This window comes from Wyeomyia smithii, chromosome 3 (genome assembly GCF_029784165.1).
Source record: "Wyeomyia smithii strain HCP4-BCI-WySm-NY-G18 chromosome 3, ASM2978416v1, whole genome shotgun sequence".
In the NCBI taxonomy this organism is placed as follows: Eukaryota; Metazoa; Arthropoda; class Insecta; order Diptera; family Culicidae; genus Wyeomyia; species Wyeomyia smithii.
In genome coordinates, this window is record NC_073696.1 from 30,720,482 (window position 1) to 30,742,863 (window position 22,382).

Here is a 22,382-nt window from a genome sequence, read left to right on the forward strand (position 1 = left end):
ATTTTGAACCACACCATGCTTTTTTCAAGGCAAATAAAAAATAATTGAAGGTTAATAATTTTCTGGCATCAACACAAGCAGACATTCTGTGCGGGATGCAATCAAATTCTGTTGTAGTTGTCTAATTTTTACTTTCACTTTATTTAGTAAACCCCCCACTGTAGGGGCAGCGCAAAGGCTGCGATCAGCATAACCGACATTGAATAATAAATTTCCCTGTTAGTACGCCTTCACAAAAGCAGTTAGTCCGACTATGCAGAGCTAATATGAAGTCGATTCAATCAATCAGCATAAACAGAATTTCGTCATCTCCCAGCTGCCAAGTTGCAACATGATGCAACACGCAACAGCGAGCAAACGAAATCGCTTGATGTTACAAACCGCAATAAGATACGGGTTAAAACCGTTGCGTGTGTGAGAGCACCATCGGTGTTTATTCGCTGGATACACTATCTCTATACTGTCTACTGAACGCAATAATCTGCTTACATGCGACACGGGGACGGGAACATTTTCTTCAACCAAGCTGCACAACACGACACAAAACATGTTATTTTGTTGCTTCAATGAGAGTGCTATCGGTCCGGCTCGACAAGAAATCATTTTTGTGCATCCGTGCTACGAAACTGAGGAAAAACTTTAGAAACTGAAAAAAGAGGTGGAGCTTATCAAATGATCGCTATATCATTCCACCACGTACGTGAAATAATTCATTCCTATTTTCATCCCTATATAAGAGCCTGTTTTAGTCCAAGCCGCTCATAACAGTTCTGAACAGCGACGACAGCAGTCCTCCCTTAGCAGCAGTGGGTACCATCGATAGCGGAAGCGGCCACAACTGTGGCTTGGCTGTGGATAGGCCAGCGTATAGCGGCCACAACTGTGGCATAGCGTAGCATCAGACAGCGACAACAGCAGTCGTCCTTCCTCAGCAGCAGCACTAGCCCTGTGGTTGGTCACCACGTCTCAGGAGCAGCGCGGTTTTTCTCAGCGTGTGTCGCCAGACAGCCATTATTCCCCCCGTGTTGGGGCAGCATGATGATTGCCATCAGGAAATCCAGTTTCGGAAATCAAAATGCCTTTTTGAAGGCAAATAAACAAGTCATTGAAAGTTAATAATTTTTGTCAACGCAAGCAAGCATTCTGTGTTGCATCCTAGCAATTTAAATTTGTCGCACCCGTTTAATTTACTGAATGTGAAATAGCTTCCACAGTGCATGTTGTCCGTGTATCTTATTTCCCCCAATGTTAGGGCAGCTCAAAGGTTGTAATTAGCAACCGATTTTGAACCACACCATGCTTTTTTCAAGGCAAATAAAAAATAATTGAAGGTTAATAATTTTCTGGCATCAACACAAGCAGACATTCTGTGCGGGATGCAATCAAATTCTGTTGTAGTTGTCTAATTTTTACTTTCACTTTATTTAGTAAACCCCCCACTGTAGGGGCAGCGCAAAGGCTGCGATCAGCATAACCGACATTGAATAATAAATTTCCCTGTTAGTACGCCTTCACAAAAGCAGTTAGTCCGACTATGCAGAGCTAATATGAAGTCGATTCAATCAATCAGCATAAACAGAATTTCGTCATCTCCCAGCTGCCAAGTTGCAACATGATGCAACACGCAACAGCGAGCAAACGAAATCGCTTGATGTTACAAACCGCAATAAGATACGGGTTAAAACCGTTGCGTGTGTGAGAGCACCATCGGTGTTTATTCGCTGGATACACTATCTCTATACTGTCTACTGAACGCAATAATCTGCTTACATGCGACACGGGGACGGGAACATTTTCTTCAACCAAGCTGCACAACACGACACAAAACATGTTATTTTGTTGCTTCAATGAGAGTGCTATCGGTCCGGCTCGACAAGAAATCATTTTTGTGCATCCGTGCTACGAAACTGAGGAAAAACTTTAGAAACTGAAAAAAGAGGTGGAGCTTATCAAATGATCGCTATATCATTCCACCACGTACGTGAAATAATTCATTCCTATTTTCATCCCTATATAAGAGCCTGTTTTAGTCCAAGCCGCTCATAACAGTTCTGAACAGCGACGACAGCAGTCCTCCCTTAGCAGCAGTGGGTACCATCGATAGCGGAAGCGGCCACAACTGTGGCTTGGCTGTGGATAGGCCAGCGTATAGCGGCCACAACTGTGGCATAGCGTAGCATCAGACAGCGACAACAGCAGTCGTCCTTCCTCAGCAGCAGCACTAGCCCTGTGGTTGGTCACCACGTCTCAGGAGCAGCGCGGTTTTTCTCAGCGTGTGTCGCCAGACAGCCATTATTCCCCCCGTGTTGGGGCAGCATGATGATTGCCATCAGGAAATCCAGTTTCGGAAATCAAAATGCCTTTTTGAAGGCAAATAAACAAGTCATTGAAAGTTAATAATTTTTGTCAACGCAAGCAAGCATTCTGTGTTGCATCCTAGCAATTTAAATTTGTCGCACCCGTTTAATTTACTGAATGTGAAATAGCTTCCACAGTGCATGTTGTCCGTGTATCTTAATTCCCCCAATGTTAGGGCAGCTCAAAGGTTGTAATTAGCAACCGATTTTGAACCACACCATGCTTTTTGAAGTAGAATACTTCTCTCAGGAAGTTCGGCTACATAGGGATGTGAAATGAAAATCTAAAACTGAAAAAAGTGAGAAATATGTCCAATTTCAAATGCTAATAAATCGGTTAGTTTTCGATGGATTTCCTTCGTTTTTGCAGCAATCGATTAGAAAATCTTCTAAGATTCCTACCAAATGCATGAAATTGCAATTTTATCATTCGAACTATTGTACTATTGAAAATTCTTAAGCCTTGTCAAAACACAAAATTCGACCTCTGATTGGTCGTTATACCGCGCTTTCCCAAGCACGGTCGGCAGAGTTACGGTCCTAGTAAATTGGGAATGCATCATTTGGCCTATATAAGAGCTTCATCAGATAATAAACAGACATTTCATCGGATATTAAATCGAACAACTGAAATTTGAAGAACACAAATGAATATTTGAAGAGTTAATATTTTCTCGTTTTGCGCTATAATCCAAAGTTAATTATCTTCATCTACATACTTACTCTGACTATTATTACGTGTTTGCGTCGCTTAGTGTTTGGCTACGGTCATGCAGAACGCAAACAACGGCGCGATGCGATTCGGCAAGACGAAATGTGTTGAAATGTATAGCTCTACTTCGCCTTAGAAAGAGCTGTACATTTCACCACGGTAAGGCGAATCGCATCGCGCCGGCATTCGCGTTCTGCACAACCGTAGCCTTTTTTCCGTTCCTGTTTAATGATGTCGTATTAAATGTGCATATTACAATTCGGCAGCACTTCAACTTCTCATTTGCACAAAATTTAAAAATATTCAATGAACTTCATTCAAAATATCAAACAAAAAGAAATTACAATACTGCCAATGAACGGTCAACGTTTATTTACTAGAAAAAATGACTGACACGCAAGCAGCCGGGTTATCTTTCTTGTAAAAGTATTCTACTTCAACCTTGCGGTCGTGGCTTTGCATACAACCTTCCTGTGATTTTTTTTTAATATATTTCCATTCATAGGTTCAATCCATGAAATGAGAATGTTCCATAAAGTAAAATCACGAAAAGTAGGGAAGGCAGGAACAAAACAAAGTAAGGGGTTGTATCTAAAAAACGTTTGCATTACACAAACAACCTCGGACTACACAAATTGAAACTTTGAATTGATCTTACTATATATACGCGATCCAATCCGAACCCAATCGGAATTGGGTATTCTTCTGACAATGCAAAATTCGTTTGATGAAAATCATTAAAATTCTTTCTACGGTTTATTTTTAGGTTTCATAACAGCATTATTACGAAAGCTTGGTCCTAACTGTCTATATTCTTATGCCTACTACCACGTAATGAATTTGGGTTACCTCCAAGCCACGAGATGTAACACGGAACGGCAAGTTGTTGTGTAGAAGAATGTAATGCTCCAGTCAATTACTTTTTCTAGTCGCCAACAAGGCATAGGAGATTAATTTTCCGCACACTCTTTTCGCAGGGTCTCTAATGTGAGTTAGAGTAGACTGGTTGAGCTTTGCGAAATTGTTGAATTTCAATTCAGTTTTCCACTAGTTAACTATTCGAAAGATGACCCAAATATATTTTACGAAGAGTTTGGGGCAAACTTCAGCTGTTAAATAAGACATTGGCGCTAAAAAATCATTCACTGGTAGCAAGATTATTCAGCATTCAAACAAAGCACATTTTCGATACACCTTTTACGGCATGCCATTCTACTAAAGTAAGACGTCAGTAAGACTAATAAACTATAAATAATATAAGCAAAATTAACAGATGAATAAGATGAGTCTGTCATTTGGGAAGAATAGATACTAAAAAAATCGCAATTCAAAAAATGCGAAATAGTTGGGAAAAAAGTTTTCGCTTCTAAATAACAATTTTTTTTGTAATTCTTACAAACATGGTTTTCAAAGGTGAAATCTCTTGGCTTTCTTGTATGATGATTAGTATAACTTATTTCCGCATGTTTGATTACTGAATAAATAAAGAAATGAGGGAAAAATGACCTGTATGTTTTTTTCGGAAAGACACGGTTATTATCTACAACTTTGCCTAAGACATCACACCGATCAAACAAACCGTTCTGGGTCTTAAAATCTTTTTAACCATCCTGCAGTTGGTTTGTCGTTTCTCCTCAGAAAATTACTAACGTGTCCACTGCGAAAACAACTTCTTTCACACTGGTGGGTAAAGCAATGCACTTGCTTGAAGAGAGCAGCGAATCGTTTGTATCTGAGGAGCTTGCAAAAACACCGCAATGAAGTCTGAAACATCTCTCCATAGAATCAATAAACTGGTGTGAGCTTCTCACACAAAAGAACATTAATTACATTAACCACGCAACAGAACTCACTGCAGTGCTTTCAAAATGTGTCTTTTAAGCATATATTAATTGAGGAAAGCATCTAGGAAGGAAAGTAGATTGCGTTGTTTGCTTTGCATCTCCGAACTGAAAAATAAATCTAGCCTTTATCCCAGCAATGCGCACCGCGGTGTACCTCTGAGGATTCTCACTAGAGTGTTTCACCACTCTCGTTTCGCTCAGCTGTGGTGTAAGCAGCAGTTTTGAAACGTTTCTATTTCTTTCGAACACCATGCAATTTTTCCAGTGCTGTTTGTGCTTAACCGTTTGGTGAGAAGAAAACTGAAATTGTTGAACCCATGAAATTTCGTTAGTTCAAAGTTGTATCGGATCTGTGAATGATCATTTTGAAAAGTATTTCATTTTATTTTATTTTTCTTGCAAACGGGATCGTTTTTTCCAAAAAATCCATATTTGAAGCGCTAATAATAAAACATGTGTTTAGTGTATCAAAAATAATTATCCAACAAACAATGACGTTGAAACACGGCAAAGTCATTTTTTACAAAACGCCATACCGGGAAAATCACGTATTCAAGTTTAGCCTACATTTTCAATTTCGCTCAAATTCCTATGAAAATTTGGGAATATGTTCTCAAGAAGTACTTTGAATCCAATCGAAATTGGCGTATTCTACTGAGAATGCAGTGCGAACCAGTAGGGTTCTGAGAATAAATTTGAGGAAGCGCACTCGTGATTAATTGATTTTTTCCAAATTGTCAAATCTCAACTTAACTTTTAACTAGTGAAAATATTTGGAAAATTTTTCAATTATTATAAGCATATTTACGTTACACGTTTGTAAGACGTTAAACGTCAAATTCTCGTAAAGTTTTCTCGTGAGCAAATTTTTCAACTCCAAATACCTTGAAACTTCTCTATCCAGCCAACTTCCTCGTTTTCTTGACATAAGCTTGCAAAATTCCTGCCATTTCTGCTGGTTTGTTCACAGACTTCTTCCGTTCTCTCAATTTTTGCTCAAATTTCCTTCTCTACCTGCCAAACTCATGGAGAACTAGATTTCTCTCACACAGAGTGAGTAATTATCCACGTTTAGGCGTAAAGTATTTCAGTCGCAGAGTTCCTTTTCACTCCTAATCATCGCGTGTGAGGGGTAAACATTTTTTGCTCTCTCAGTTTAAGAGGGAGTAGTTTTCGCTAGCTTCTCCTTTACTAGAAGAGAAGTTGGCCAAATATCAAAGCATTTAGGTTCACATTGAAGCCACATCCTAACCGTTTTCGAATTTAATATTATTGGAAGACTCACCATGGGTGCGTATTCTGCAAAAAGTTCGATTTTATACTGTTTTTGCCGCACCCCAGAGTGATCAGGACGGTAACGCAATGCTCAGTTGATCGTCGAGCAATTTATTTAACTTTTCTTGCGTGCGCGGATGAACAATTCACAAGAGTTTCACTGGGTTTTTGCTCTGTCCAATTTGAAGCGTTTTTTGTCATTGTCTATTAATCCTCGCTCTCTCTACAGCAGATGGTGTGATGCACATTGACTGTAAACTCACAGTTGTTAAGAGGGAAGAAAACTGTTTTCTCTTTAAGATGAAGATGAGCAAAACAAAGCCTGGTTTCTCGGAGCAAATTGACTATCCGTGAAGTCTTATCCGCGTGCTAACTGTTGTTTAAGTGTCCAAGTTGGCAAGCCAAAATTTTTCTATTTTTTTTTCACAGCCTCCACAATAATTTTATAGTGTTGCATACTGTTAGCAGCCATGACTACTATAACATTTCACTTTCAAATTCCTGAAAAATAGATTAAAATTTATTGAAGGAAAAGTATGACATCTATTATGTATTTTGCAATCTCATCGTGATCCGATTACTCGATGCAAGGGAGTTAACAATCGCTTCTAGTCCGCAAAATCCGTAGCATCGCGCCCAGCTGACCCTAAGTGCTAGTATCTAGGTACTCCGCTGTATATACATAATTAATGCTGCACCCACGGCAGCTGCCGAGATTGATGCACTGCTAATGGTGCGCTTGTCGTAACGAGTTCGCGAGGAGATTTTTCCAAGTTTTTGCCCCTTTCGCACAGTCGCGACCACAGACCGAGCAAGGCGAATGAAAATTGCCCGTGCAATTTACTTTTATAATTTAATTAAACCTGCAACCTGATGCAAGGATGCGGCTAAAGTAGGTGAAAACTGCCTTTTTGTTGACATCGCTCGCTCTGGAGTGCATGAGTGCCTGCCACTGGCGCGGTACATCTTTAGCTTTTATTATGCGAAGTGTCGTTGCGTGTGGGGCGCTGAAAAAAGTGCTCTCTGGAATTTCCACAGCTAAAATTGGATTAAATACGTAATGAGTAAAATACATTATTTATTTGCTTCTTTGGACTGCCTCGTCGTCTTCGATGAAGCATATCTTTTTGTGCTGTCTGTTGGACCCAGTCTCCAACATAAACACACACCGTATAGGAATATCGGTCTCTGCAGTACGGTAGAGAATTAAGTAGAAAAAAAGCTCGATACGATGGGATTAATTCAGTGCTTCTACCGCAGGTGTAAAGGCTTCTTCTGGAGCGGAATTAAAAATGCCGATTCCATTAGTGTTCACCTCCCCCCCCCCCCCCCTTATACGACTTTCCGACGCTAGAGAGGTAAAAATCAATGAATGCAATAGCGAATCGATGGTTAACCACAATTTTATTGCCCTTTTAAAAACGAATTGCATTTCAATTAATCTGTAATTAATATCGTTTCACTAGCTTTACCGAGATGCACTGTGAGTGAATGGTTCACGGTTTATTGTAACGGTATCGATAACTACTGTTTGATAACAGTCAGACAATTTAAAAGCTATCAAATCGGGTCAAACGCTTCTGTCCAGTGGAAAAAAAACCTCACTTATGCTTATCGTCGAGCAGCTGAGATTATCCTCAACCGTTTCCGTAGTGTAGCGGTTATCACGTCTGCTTCACACGCAGAAGGTCCCCGGTTCGAACCCGGGCGGAAACAATTGTAATTTTTGCTCCACTCGCTATTGTTTTGCTTAAAACTGTCAATAGCAGAAAACGAGCGACTGACTTTAACCTGCCAAAGGCAGGCCCAAATACCAACATTGAAAGGCGTTTACGAAGGAATGTATAATAACATTTCCAGCTGTGAACGCGACTAGCGCCGCGCTTTGCCTTCTAGCCAGGAAGTAGTATGTATTACGGAACAGTAAGTGTGCGGCTGAGTGATATGATTTATAGGCAACCAAAAATGTTCGGCTATGAAAAATACAGCCTTTGGGTGTGATTTATTGTACAGCTTCCGTTCATTTCATAGCAGCAACGCGCAAACTAGCTCTTTTGTATATTATGTTTTATGTCTATACCGTCTGTACTTGCTGGTAGAGGGAGGAAGGGGGCTAAGTAAATCAGCGTCGTCCGGTGTCGACAATACAATTACCTGCGGTCGGAAATAGTTTAAGCATAGCCCTAAGCAAATGTGCTCTTTAGGTCTATTATGACAAGCCAATCAGGCATAGCGACCACTATTCAAAGGGATAATAAAGAGGCAGGAAGTCTCATTTATTTACAATGCTAGCCGAGCAATCTGTTTAAATAATTATTGTGGAATTTCTACTTATTGGTTTCTGATCTATGCCTATGTCGTAACGTTTATGCCGGTTATTGTTATTTCCATAAAACTTGAACTTGGAAGTCTACTTGAAAGTTTTCATATTCGCAGTAGAATGTTGATTTTAGAATTCATATTTATTCAGTTACGCAGTTGGTAGTTACAAAAACTGTTAAAATGTCAAATATGCTAAAAATTTAAAAAATATCGAAAATGACAGAAATGATAGAAATATTCTAAATGTCAAACAATCTTCGCTAAATCAAATACTTGTGCGAAGTTTCATTCGAATCAAATCAAATTGTTGCGTATCCCTTATTATTAACCGATTGTATTTACAATGGTTGTACATTCGCTGACAGTTCGACTTCTTATTGATAATACAAAAGCCTAACCTGAAATGCAGTCCGTTGATTTATTTACCGAGACGAACCTACTCTCAGTTACACTTCCCACCACAGTTGTCAAGCGACAGGCGGTAGCCTGGCGACGGTTTCCGGCCATAAATCATTTGTCCCTCGATGAAAGGGGCGTCGCGTCGTGCAGAATGTAGAATGGCCGCCGGAAACATAAACATATCAAGATTCTTCTCTCCCGGTATCCGGAGCATAATTTGTATCATAAATTAAGACCGGAATATATTATCAATCTATAGATCGCGTCGCGCGTCCTCAGCTCTTTCGAAGTAATTAACCAGATTGCTACAAATAATGCCATTAAGTCGCGTACAACTCTGATGGAATGTCCATGTTTTCCTTCAAATGAGGAAAGTTTTGAAATTAATTAGTGCCAAGCCCACAACATGTCGGCCGGGCTGAAACCAGTCGCTATGATGCATACAATTTTTGAGATAGTTTAACAAGGTTTTAAAATATCACAGCTTGTGCGCAGCACTGCAGCAAATGAGCGTTAATTGCTAATTATTGTTTTCTTCTTTCGACTTCTGTTTTTCCCTCCTGTAACTTATCAACGCACGCGCGTGTGTTTGTGTGCACTGATCGATCTTATCGTCGTGTCCAATTTAAAATCGGTTAACGCGACTCCGGACTCCAAATACACGGACTGCGTGTGGAATTGATCGATGACCGGTGCACCGCTAACTGAACTTGTTATCACGCTACCGTCGACGTTGGTTCGCTTCCGGTGACCACCGGGCCGATCGGCCAGATCGAAGATCTCACCATGGCAATGTTTGAAGACGCCGACAAGTTCAACCGGGGCGCTATCACCTACGAGGCGCTCAAGAATCAGCTCGAGAAGCACGGCGGCCTGCTGGAGAATTTGAGTATCAGGTAAAACGACGATCACCTGGCGATGTCATGTCACTAATCAGCCACTTTTCCACAGTATCGATCGGTGGCTCGTTCCACTGCCCCAGGAGGACACCACCAGGAAGAAGCACGGCAAGAAACCACTGCCACATCAGCTGACGGCACCGTACATTAAAAATAATTACGTGTACCTGGCGTTTCTGGCTATCTTCACCCTGATCAACGTCGGGCTGTTCATCTCGCGTGCGATCCAGTATCGCAAGAGCAACGGATTTGTCATATTGGCGCGAGCTTGCGGTAAGTCCGGGCGAGGTGGCTGTCACCACCAGACAGTGCATGTAAGGACAGCTAAAGTGTCTCGAAACGAAATGGTTTATGTTTTTTCCAGTGATGGTTTACATTCTGTAAATTATTTTGTATTCACAATTTTTCTGTTTGGTTGCATAGCTGTGTGCAAAGGGGGAAAAGGAGGGTGTGAGTTTGAACCAAACTTCGTTAGGATGTCCTCATCAAAATCAAGTTTACTTGTACAAATAAAGAAGTGTAATTCGTGTTAACAGTGCGTTAGCAGTCAGAGATATTTGAGACTCAAAATTAGACTTTTTTTTAGTTTTAAATAGTTTATTTGACACGGCACGATACAATTTATGTTTAACTGAGCCAAGTACATTTTTTTTAAATTCTAAATTAGCAGGGAAAAGAGGGAGGCCTTTTCTTTATTCTCGCGGCCGACTACGAGCTAGTGGGGATTTAAGGTGAGAGGAGGGGAGTTACAATTTTGATTTTAACTATATTGAGTTATACGATTTATTTATTTGTACATGGCTAAGCAGTGATGTTCTATTTGAGCAGTTTGGACTGAGGTGTCTGCGTGAACATAAAGATGCCGAGTCTTCGTTTGAGTGTCTCCAGCTTAGTGTATCATCTTCTTTCAGCGGGTAGCGGGAATGGTAATCTAACAAATAGATAGAAGAGTTTCATATTTTAATACCAGCGTGTTTTATGAACACGTATAGCTGTGTCATGTACTGGAGATCACCGCTTCCCAGAATGTCTCTAACGGGTACGTTCGGTTGTTTTCCTCGGGCCCGAAGGGAATCTATAAGCTCAGACCTAACATCACAGTATTCGGTACACGACCAAACAACATGCTCGATGTCATGGTAGCCATCGCCACAAACGCAGTGATTACTGTCTACAAGCCCTATACGAAAGAGATGCGTGTTTAACGTATAGTGATTGGACATAAGTCTGGACATCACGCGAATGAAGTCCCGACCTACATCCAACCCCTTGAACCATGCTTTCGTCGATACCTTAGGAAAAATGGAATGTAGCCACCGTCCCAGTTCATCTGAGTTCCATGATGATTGCCAACTGTTGAGTGTTCTCTGACGCAAAATGCTATAAAATTCATCATAAGCAATTGGTCTTTCATAAATATCGCCATCAATAGCACCCACCTTAGCAAAAGAGTCAGCCTTTTCATTACCCGGAATCGAGCAATGAGAAGGGACCCACGCTAAGGTAACCCGGTAATTTTTATCTGTTAAAGCACTTAAAAACCGCCGTATTTTCCCCAGGAAATACGGGGTGTGCTTCACAGGCTTCATCGATCGCAGAGCCTCAATGGCACTGAGACTATCTGTGAAGATGAAGTAGTGGTCTGTGGGTAGGGTTTCGATGATTCCAAGAGAGTACTGAATAGCAGCAAGTTCTGCGACGTACACGGAAGCAGGAGCATCGAGTTTGTAGGAGGCGGTAAAATTTTCGTGGAAAACACCGAAGCCAGTGGACTCATCTAGATTAGATCCGTCAGTGTAAAACCTTTTATCATAACTAACATGTTTTAACTTATTGGAAAAAATCTTAGGGATCTCTTGGGGTCGTAATTGATCCGGGATACCAGAAATGTCTTGTTTCATGGTGGTGTCGAAGAATATAGCATTATTAGAAGTATCTAAAAGTGCGACATTGGAGGAATCGTATGAAGAAGGATTAATATCTTGAGCCATATAGTCAAAATATAAAGTCATAAATCTGGATTGAGATTGAAGGTCGACCAACCTCTCGAAATTTTCAATTACTAATGGGTTCATAACTGTGCATCGAATTAGCAACCGGTAAGAGAGATTCCAAAAACGATGTTTCAACGGAAGAATACCCGCTAACACTTCAAGACTCATCGTATGGGTCGACTGCATGCAACCCAAGGCAATACGCAAACAACGATATTGTATTCTTCCTAGTTTTATAATGTGTGTTTTCGCAGCGGAGCGAAAGCAGAAACAACCGTACTCAAGAACTGACAGTATCGTTGTTTGGTATAACCTTAGAAGGTCTGCTGGGTGGGCACCCCACCAGGTTCCGGTAATCGTACGAAGAAAATTAATCCTCTGTTTGCATTTTTGTGTCAGATACCTAATATGACAAGCCCAGGTGCATTTGGAGTCGAACCAGACCCCGAGATATTTAGCGACTAAAACCTGAGAGATCGTTTTACCCGTTAGTAGGAGCTGCAGCTGAGCTGGGTTATGCTTCCTAGAAAAAACGACCAGCTCAGTTTTCTCCGGAGAGAATTCGATACCCAGCTTAAGAGCCCATTCAGACAAATCGTCTAAGGTATCTTGCAATGGTCCTTGCAGATCGCTAGCCTCGCCACCAGTAATGGATACAACGCTATCGTCTGCAAGTTGCCTTAGCGTGCATGAATTTGCAAGACATTCATCGATGTCATTGACGTAAAAATTATATAAGAGAGGACTTAAACATGAGCCCTGGGGGAGGCCATCGAAATTAGACTTAAATGGTGCCAAGAATCAATTTCAAAAATCATGATATAGATAAATCACTTTCACGTTAGTAGGTTCACACTTAAAATTTATTGCCGGATCTCGGTAATTTTTGCCGAGAACGGCACCACTGAGTGCTCGGTTAAAAAAATAATGACAGCTGTCACAGTTTTTCGTAAATCTCGGTTTCCCTAACTGAAATTTCAGCACATAATATCCGTAATCTCGGCAGTGATAGCTCGGTAATATTTCATACCGAAATTTCAGTTAGGTTGAAACTCAGTCTTCGACAAGTTTAACTGACTTCAGTGAGACAGGATACTTGATCAATGACAGTTCTAATTACCCAACTTGAGTTGGGTATTGTCCAAAAATAAACTGCTCAAATACTCTTCTTATTTTGATAAGCCAACGCAATATGATAGCACATTACTTATGTAAGATTTTACCACTAATCTTCTTGTAATAGACTCTCCTTAAACGGTTGGAATTAATTTGTTTAGTCTCGAATTATTAAGAACGCCATATCGCATGGAGTTATGTGTTACCGCAAGAACCGACGAATAGATAGCAGCACATCACAATTCCCACCTTTTTCCAGTAGTTTGCGAATCTGGCGCAGCAAATGGCTGCAGTTTGTGAGGCTGATATATTTACAGTTCGATTCAGTTCACGGCAAAACTTATTTTTATTACGACTGTTTTGCTTGTGAAGAGTGATGAAAAGGCTTAAATAACAAAATATTAAACCGCCCTAGAATAACGATCGCGTTTTAAGTTTATTACTTGATACTCCAAAATAAGTGAATTTTGGATATTACGGAGAAATATAAACATTGATGTAATAGTGACTATTGATTGCAAGTAGTGGCCAGAACCCGCATCAGAACATCGATCCTGACCATTATTCCCTGATGGTTAAAATAAGGCAAAGTCCTTCGATTTGTCAGCAACATCCGCTACCGTCGCCTGCCACGGTATAATTTGAAATGACTTAAGCTAACTGAAGTCGCTGTTGAGTACGTTCAAAGCTTTGAGACAGTGTTGCCGGGTGAAAGAGAGTTCATCAAAGCCCCTCGACAGGATTGCTGGAATTGAGTCAAAGTAACCCATAACTACGTAGCGAAAGGTGCTATCGGGTTCATCGAGAAGAATCGACGTGCCGACCCCAAAGATAGGTGAAATTAAGGATGCTACACGCAAAACTTTTCCTTATAACTTTAGAAGCAATAGCGCAAAATTGCCTTTTGGGTAACAAACCTAATACTTAAAAGGCAATAAATTTCTTCCCCAGTCAAGTAACAACACATACTGCCATATATTTAGCACGTGTTACGGGAGTACGACTATCTAATAGTGGTCGTTTCAACCATGATGTATAGATACATGGTGTAAAGGTATGTCAAAAAGCACAGTCAGCCATGTTGAAAAATCAGTTGACATGGCATCGGTTTGTTTTCCAGCTGTAGTGGATAAAACAGTAAATTTTATTGAAGACGCGAATTTATCGGAACGTTTTATATTTTACGGTGACAGGGACAATTCTTTGCAAATAGGCAGGTAAAGGATAAACTAGTAATGTAGAAGTAGTGGAGAGGAGATCATAATTATTCAAAAAAACAATGCCCCATTTAGATCTTGCAAAAACGGAAACTCACAAGATTTGGAATTTGACACCTTTCAAACTTTGTTCTTATAGTTTTTCAATGTATTTCGTGTTTAGGACAACGGTTTAGGTGAAACATAAATGAAGAATTTGCGAGCAGCGGAAATACACACTAGCAATTTACTTCAAGAATTCATCGACAGGAACCTGCAACGCGATACATCCATGTTTTGTTCACTTTCTGGAAAGTGATTGATTTTGTTACTCGTTAGAATGTTGATTAATAAATAGTCTTCTTCAAACTGACCAATGTGGCTATTATATTTTTAATAATATTACGCTTTATATAATATGTTTTTCGGGTTCGAATCACCGTAAATCTAATCTTGATCTAATATACATAGAGTTGAAGAAACACAAATCATCAATCACTTTTTGAAAACCTTCACTTTTTATTCACTACTAATCGATAGGACCTATGTAAGGAATTATTTTCATTCACATTGATTCAGTACTTAAGATTATTATGGATTTATTTACTATGCGATAACTGGAACGATCTGGTTTCTTCAGAATTTTGTTAAAAATTTAGTAGGTTCCTGCTGACCGAATTCTAACTATCTATTGCTACCACTATTATTGCGTCTTGTCCGCACATGCTGGCCGTTGGTACTTGAAGACTGCTGTCTCGTCGTCTGGCTTCTCGTGGTTGGATAAGGCGATGAGTCGGTCTGGTGACCAGAAACCCGGATGCGCTTGTGCTGCATTTGCTGGGTGCTGTTGATATGTGAAGGCTAGGATCATTTATGAGTATTCCATCTGAAAAAAATGAAACAAAGATCGTTTCTCTATTAAAATTTGTTGGCAATAGAAAGTAATTGGGTATGTTACGATGAATAGTTTGTAATGTACTTACGTTTTACTTCCTTGAACTCAAAAAATAGAAATACCACTCAACATAACTAACATTAATATTTTATCGACTTGAAGCTAAAAAGAAAACGAATGGACTGTTGTTATTTGCAAATTTGCTAGCTGTCACTTAGCGACGTTTCGTCTCCCTCCCTCCAGCGCAAAATAGCTATATATGATCGCCTATATTTTGATCAAATCGTTACACCATGTTCTACTCATCATGGTTTCAACCACATGCAAGATTTTTCTGTCAAAAACTGCTCCCTTTCCATCTCAAGCAAAAAAAAATCGCACACTGTCGCATATGTTGCACATGTTACAAGTTTCTTCACGCAGAAGTTGAAGTCTTGTACAATCATTGTGTCTTCCCGATTCGCACAAATGTTGCACAGAAATCGCACAATAAATGTGTGAAACGCATAACGCAACAGTTGTACTGCGAATACATCGACATTGATTGAAGTCAGAATATGTATCATATACCGACACTTTATTTCTCACATCGAGTGTATTTGCGACTGCTCTTTCTCTCCTGCTCGTAGATTTTCCATGTACGTGCGACGAGACTAGATACGTCACATATTATTTGCAGGTTGCTCTTTCGCTTCTTTTTCGATTCGGGTTGCGACGCACAAGACGATGTCTCGTCGCTTTACGAAATGAGCGAGACACCCGTGCTGTACATACTAGATGCCAGTGTTGTTAGTCTCACTCATACTGTCGATGCGTGCTTGCTGCTATTCAGAAAAATGCATGAAGAAGAAAAAGTATCTCGAAAGCGTGTGTGCAAAAGACTTGAAAAGCGTAGCATATGCCTCGTCCTCAAGCAGAAAGGAGGAGAAAGGTTTTGCTTCTCGCTCGCTTTGCAATGCTGCTTGATACCAGTTGAAACTGTTTGGGTGTAGTAGTTTGGAGCTGCCAAATACATTGGAGAAATGCTAGAGCATCAATTGCGTTATGCCCAACACGCAATCATTGTACTGGTTCCGAATTACATCAACAATTGCGCTAAAAACGCACAATTTTGTACTGGTTTCGCACCATCCAACTTTTGCGTGTCCAATCTCCAATTCATCCGGTGTGCGTGTATTAGTTCGCATAAGGAGTAGAGGAAAATATGACATGAGCTGCCAAGCAGCATTTTCCCCGTTATAGAGTATGCAAACATTGATGATTTCAAAGACTTGAAATGCGTCTTGAAATGACATCACGATCTGTGAACTGCGTTAGAGAAAAACAAAAACATTCGCTTTCCAGCAAGATATCTAAAACATATACTCATTGGTTCATGGAAACTCATTTGCACCTGTTTGAAAATCGTGCCTATCCAGACAATATTCGCAACTTCGGCAACTGTGGTCAGACAGTATTACATATTTCCATTTCAAGTAAACACTGGGGGACGAAACGAACGTGTTTCTAATTAGACATTTGAGGTTGACGGTTGAGATTCTGATTATGTGTGGATGAGGGGGACAAAAATGAACCTGATCGTTGCATCAATACAAATGCAGCGAATGAAGTCTTGCTAACACATGCATTGCGGTGCTTGGCTGTATGTTCTCCTCCAGAAACACATACAAGCGTGTGGCCGTCATAATTTTTATTACTTTTTGTTTATTACTCTTTGTGTATAATGCGCAGTCATAAGACACAATAAGTAATAAAAAATTGCCCTAAAGTAATAAAATGTTCCCCGTTTGCGTTGGGTGTATCAATCAACTCAAGAACATCAAATTAACGCAATAGAGCTCGCATAAAGCAATCCCCGTCGAACACAACTTAAGTGCGTTTTACCCTTCCTTCACTCATATCTTCACCGATTCAAAGTGGTGAAGATATGGGAGAAGTGTTGAGTTTCATTCAATGAGGTAAATATAGATGAAAAGACAGCATGAGATAGCGTTAAAAACTTCAACTAACACTCAAGAAGTAAATACGAACCGGAGCAAGCGACAACGACTTAGGCGATAAAATAAGGACGACGATAAGAAGCTCGGTACAGGGAACTCTAGATGACACTGAACATACCGGATGGCGACCGGATCAAGATCAAGTGGCAGGTGATAAGTGACAAGTTGTGCATGCTAAAAATGAAAAGCCATTTCTTCTACTACACCATTCTAAACGTTCTCTACCCTTACGAGGAAAGGCCCGATGTCGAGAACGAAGCGTTTTACGTGCAGCTGGAGAAACTTTACGGTAGCTACGCGCGTCGGAACATTAAGATCGTCATCGGGGACATGAACGCCCAGATCGGAAGAGAAGAAATGTACAAACCTCTTGAGCATATATCAAATGAGAAGATTATCTGGGTAAGAAAGCAGCTTGCGTTTGCTTTGCATCTAGAAACTGAAAAAAAAATCCAGGCACCACTTCGCATTACATTCTTCTACAAAAAAAACTCAAGTTGTCTCTGTTATTTTATCTCAGCAGTGCGCACTGCGGTGTGTATTCTCACTAGAGTGATTCACCACTCTAGTTTCGCTCGGCTGTGGTTCAAGCAGCAAATGAGTTTTTTTTCTGCGAGCGGTAGAAGCACAGCACAAAGCTGAAGAAATAATTGTGGTGCAAAAAATTTCTAAGTAGCGCTCATGTCGGAGAAGAAGTGCGCGGTGAATTTTAACTCTGCTCTTTTCACATATGGAGGAGAATAACAAGCCTGCTTGTAGATCCTGACCTGACCTGACCTGACCAACATACAGTAAACTAATTTTACCGTGTTCTCATCGACGCCTGGTTTTTATTTTATTTTTTTTTTTTCAAACATTACCAAGGCACGCACCGATAACGGTGCGGATATTGACAAGGATCACAATCTAGTTGTATTATAATTGCGCTAGAAACTGTCGCCCATGTATCATGCACAGCATAGTCGAACTCCGCGGCTCAACATTCAGCATCTCCAGAACTCCCAGGTTGCGAAAGAACACGGAGTCTTCAGCGCGAAGCGGTACTACCCAAAACAACGGAACTTGTCACATCACCTCTCGAGGAAGGCTGCTGCAGAATTCGCACGCTATCAGGGAGGATGACACCCCGTTAAGCATACAGACGCGAGGCATAATGGACGGCAGGCATACGGACACGAGGTATATAGACGCGAGGCCGAATGGACGCAAGGCCGAATGGAAGTGAGGTGTAATACGGTGTAATGATCTACTCTAACAGAGTTTCTTTCTCTTAGTTAAGTCCGAACGAGCGGTAGCTAGTAAGGGCAGCATTGGCTCAAAAAGCGAGTTGGCCGAAAACCGCGAATGCATGTTATTAAAAGAAGACCGCGAATGCATGTTATTGAAAGAAGGCTGTGATGATGATGTTAGTTCATTACACCGTATTACACCTCACTTCCACTCGGCCTTGCGTGCATCCGGCCCCGCGACCAGTCGGCCTCGCGTCCAGTCGGCCTCGCGTCCAGTCGGCCTCGCGTTCATTCGACCTTGTGTCTATTCGGCCTCGTGTCCGTTATGCCTCACATTCATTATGCCTCGTGTCTGTATGCCTAGCATACTATGCCTAACATCCATATGCCTAGCATCCATATGCCTCGTGTCCCGCCCCCATCAGGGAGCCGGTCGGCAGAAATGGCTGGTATGACGAGGATTGTGAAGAAGCGGTGAATGAGAAGAATCGGACTTGAGGAAAAACTAGGCCAAACAGCAAACGACATAACCAACTCTTGGGCGAAAGAAACACCAGGATGACGATCGTGAATTTTAGGAACTTATGTGCCGCAAGTCGAAATCTGCAACGACGCGGTAATGTTCTCCTGGACCAACGAGGTGGTCGACAGGTTATAGTAGCACTCCGATGAATACAGCGATTGTAACTAACGGGCCGGTAGAGCTGAGACTCCTCTCTTCACCGTCTCAGGGTCGACTAACGCTCCAAGGTGTTGGTCTATCAAGCTCTTGAACTTCGTCTTGAACAACTCTCCTTCCCGGTGCCAAACTATTTCCTGACGCTCCGCGGAAAAGGTTCATTCAAACCGCCAAGGTAATTTTTCGAGTGTTAGGTCCGAATTCAAGCATCTTTCATAAATCAACATGAGGTTCTGTGGGTATAATGAGGGGAGGAAGGGGGGGGGTATTACTGAAGGGCGTCGCGGTTGGAGGCTGTTTTTCTAGGATTCAACGAACCTGATTCGTCAGACTCTTTTTTAACGATGACTCCACTTCACTTTCCGAACTTCTCTTTTTGTCATTTTATCCCACAGCCATATCGCTTCTACTTCAATTTCGTTTTTCGTACAACCTTTCTCCTAGAGTTTTTGTAGATAAGTGAAATCCAAAGATGATTGGCGGTTAATTTTTGGCGCTCTCTACATAAGATTATTCAGTCCCTAGATAAGTAATGTCGCTGGCGTCGCTTTTTACAGGGTATGTATAGGATCTGCTTGGGAACGTAACGTCAAACGTCGTTACACTGAACGGAATCGTCGAGTTCTTATTAGAGAATTTATTATTCAGAAGTATCAGACGGGTGAAAACAAAAAAGTCATATGAAATACTCGATGCACTAATAATTCACATTAAATAATATGATTCGCTATGCACACTTGTAAAAAAATATCATCAATGAAAAATTTTGCATTTATATTTTCAGTGATAGTTGTCGATAATTTACAACATGAATTCAAACGCATATGTGAAAGAAAATCATCCATGTCAGCCCCATCAACCCATTCCCGGCGGGTGATGCCGTATGGCATCACCTGACATCTGAACTAGGATTACAACTACAGTTTGTGTTAATTGTACGCGTAGTTGCTGAGTAATAAGAGTTTGAAGGTCATTTTTCGATGTAAAATCTGATTACTCTCCGCCGGGAATGGGTTAGGGAAATCATATACATACATGAACTGTTTTACGATTAAGTTTCACACCGTTTCACTTTCGATGTGCTCATCCATAATCTTTTCCATAGTTAATAACAATCATTTTAACTGTTTAGTGTTACCCTTATTTATTTGAGCTGCGCAAGTGTAGAGTGATAATCAGTTCTAAAATGATATACAATCGTTAAAAGCTAAATTCAAGCAATGATAACACATTTATGTGCGAGCAATCCGGTTCAGTGTAGTCTGCTTTTTCTTTTGGCAGTTTTCGCCCATAACAAGACTCAAAATAGAGGTAGGTCTACTAGATCATGATTCTCAAAGCAGTTTTCAAGTCGAATCGCGACAAATCGACTCTAGTGCTTGGGATCTTTTGTGCAACATGATTTGCCTCGAATACAATGGGCACACTAGCGACATTACTTATCTAGGGACTAAATAATCCTATCTCTCTACCCATTAGATTATTCAGTCCCTAGATAAGTAATGTCGCTGGCGTCGCTTTTTACAGGGTATGTATAGGATCTGCTTGGGAACGTAACGTCAAACGTCGTTACACTGAACGGAATCGTCGAGTTCTTATTAGAGAATTTATTATTCAGAAGTATCAGACGGGTGAAAACAAAAAAGTCATATGAAATACTCGATGCACTAATAATTCACATTAAATAATATGATTCGCTATGCACACTTGTAAAAAAATATCATCAATGAAAAATTTTGCATTTATATTTTCAGTGATAGTTGTCGATAATTTACAACATGAATTCAAACGCATATGTGAAAGAAAATCATCCATGTCAGCCCCATCAACCCATTCCCGGCGGGTGATGCCGTATGGCATCACCTGACATCTGAACTAGGATTACAACTACAGTTTGTGTTAATTGTACGCGTAGTTGCTGAGTAATAAGAGTTTGAAGGTCATTTTTCGATGTAAAATCTGATTACTCTCCGCCGGGAATGGGTTAGGGAAATCATATACATACATGAACTGTTTTACGATTAAGTTTCACACCGTTTCACTTTCGATGTGCTCATCCATAATCTTTTCCATAGTTAATAACAATCATTTTAACTGTTTAGTGTTACCCTTATTTATTTGAGCTGCGCAAGTGTAGAGTGATAATCAGTTCTAAAATGATATACAATCGTTAAAAGCTAAATTCAAGCAATGATAACACATTTATGTGCGAGCAATCCGGTTCAGTGTAGTCTGCTTTTTCTTTTGGCAGTTTTCGCCCATAACAAGACTCAAAATAGAGGTAGGTCTACTAGATCATGATTCTCAAAGCAGTTTTCAAGTCGAATCGCGACAAATCGACTCTAGTGCTTGGGATCTTTTGTGCAACATGATTTGCCTCGAATACAATGGGCACACTAGCGACATTACTTATCTAGGGACTAAATAATCCTATCTCTCTACCCATTAGTTCCGCCTCCATTTCCTAAGGTTTTTCGCCTCATCTCACGTGACCGTTTTACTGAGTGCGTCTCCTGGTGGCGACTAGCTGCATCTTGTAGACGTCTGAATGCTCAGAGTACCGCTTCCAACTAATTCATGGTTTACCGGATCATTTTATGTCATTCTTTAAAAAAATATTTGCGTGAATCGGTATTTTGACCTGTTACACGATACAGTAATTTGAAGCAGAACAGAAGCACCAGCAGCAGATGAGTAAAAACTAGCCCCTGATGTTCATGTTTTATGATCCGGAAGCTAGAGAATAACAAAGCCGCAGGCAAAGACGGACTGTCGAGCGAGCTCTTCAAGCATAGCAGAAAGGCACTCGTGCGTGCGCTGCATTGGGTCATTTTCAGGATTTGGGAGGAGGAAAAGCTGCCAGATGAGTGAACAGACGGAGGCGTCTGCCCCATCTACAAAAAAGACGACAAGCTGGAGCACGGGAACTACTGCGGCCGCCTGCCCATACTCTCGTAGATCCTGCTTCGTCGTATCACCAATAACCAGGAGGCTCGTGGGCCAGTACCAAGCAGGTTTTATGCGAGAATGTGCCACCACGAATCGGATCTTTTCAATCAGATTTCACAGAAGTGCCAGATTATGCACGACAGCAGTTTCCCGGATAAACTGACGGGATTGATCAAGGCCTCAAATGGCACAAATGATGTGCTCCGTGCGTGTTTCGAGGTTACTTTCGGGTCCCTTGGAATCACGTAGAGGGTTGAACAAGGTAATGGACTCAGCCTCCCTCAAGTCTCAAGATTCAGCCTCCCTCAAATCTCTGTAGACGACGATGAGCTTGACATGGTCGACGAGTTAGCGTATTTTGGGTCGTTGGTAACCGCCGACGATAACACCAGCAAAAAGATCCGCAGAGATGCACCCAAACTGGAAATCGTGCCTTCTTTTCGCGATGTTGGCGCAGTAAAAAACCCTGATCAGACCCGTAGACAAGAATCGAAACAACAACACTTCTTGTGGAGG

General features: G+C 40.9%; 1 protein-coding gene and 1 non-coding gene across 2 annotated transcripts in view; both read left to right on the plus strand.

Moving 5' to 3' along the window:
- Nucleotides 1-22,382, plus strand: part of LOC129726613 (uncharacterized) — a 260,583-nt gene that overhangs the window by 216,360 nt on the left and 21,841 nt on the right. Inside the window, exons 9-10 of the mRNA XM_055683527.1 lie at nucleotides 9,681-9,805; nucleotides 9,861-10,081. Coding sequence (XP_055539502.1) covers nucleotides 9,681-9,805; nucleotides 9,861-10,081 — 346 coding nt within the window. The remainder of the gene's footprint in view (nucleotides 1-9,680; nucleotides 9,806-9,860; nucleotides 10,082-22,382) is intronic.
- Nucleotides 7,832-7,904, plus strand: Trnav-cac (transfer RNA valine (anticodon CAC)). Its single transcript has one exon. It is a non-coding gene; the product is annotated as a tRNA-Val (tRNA).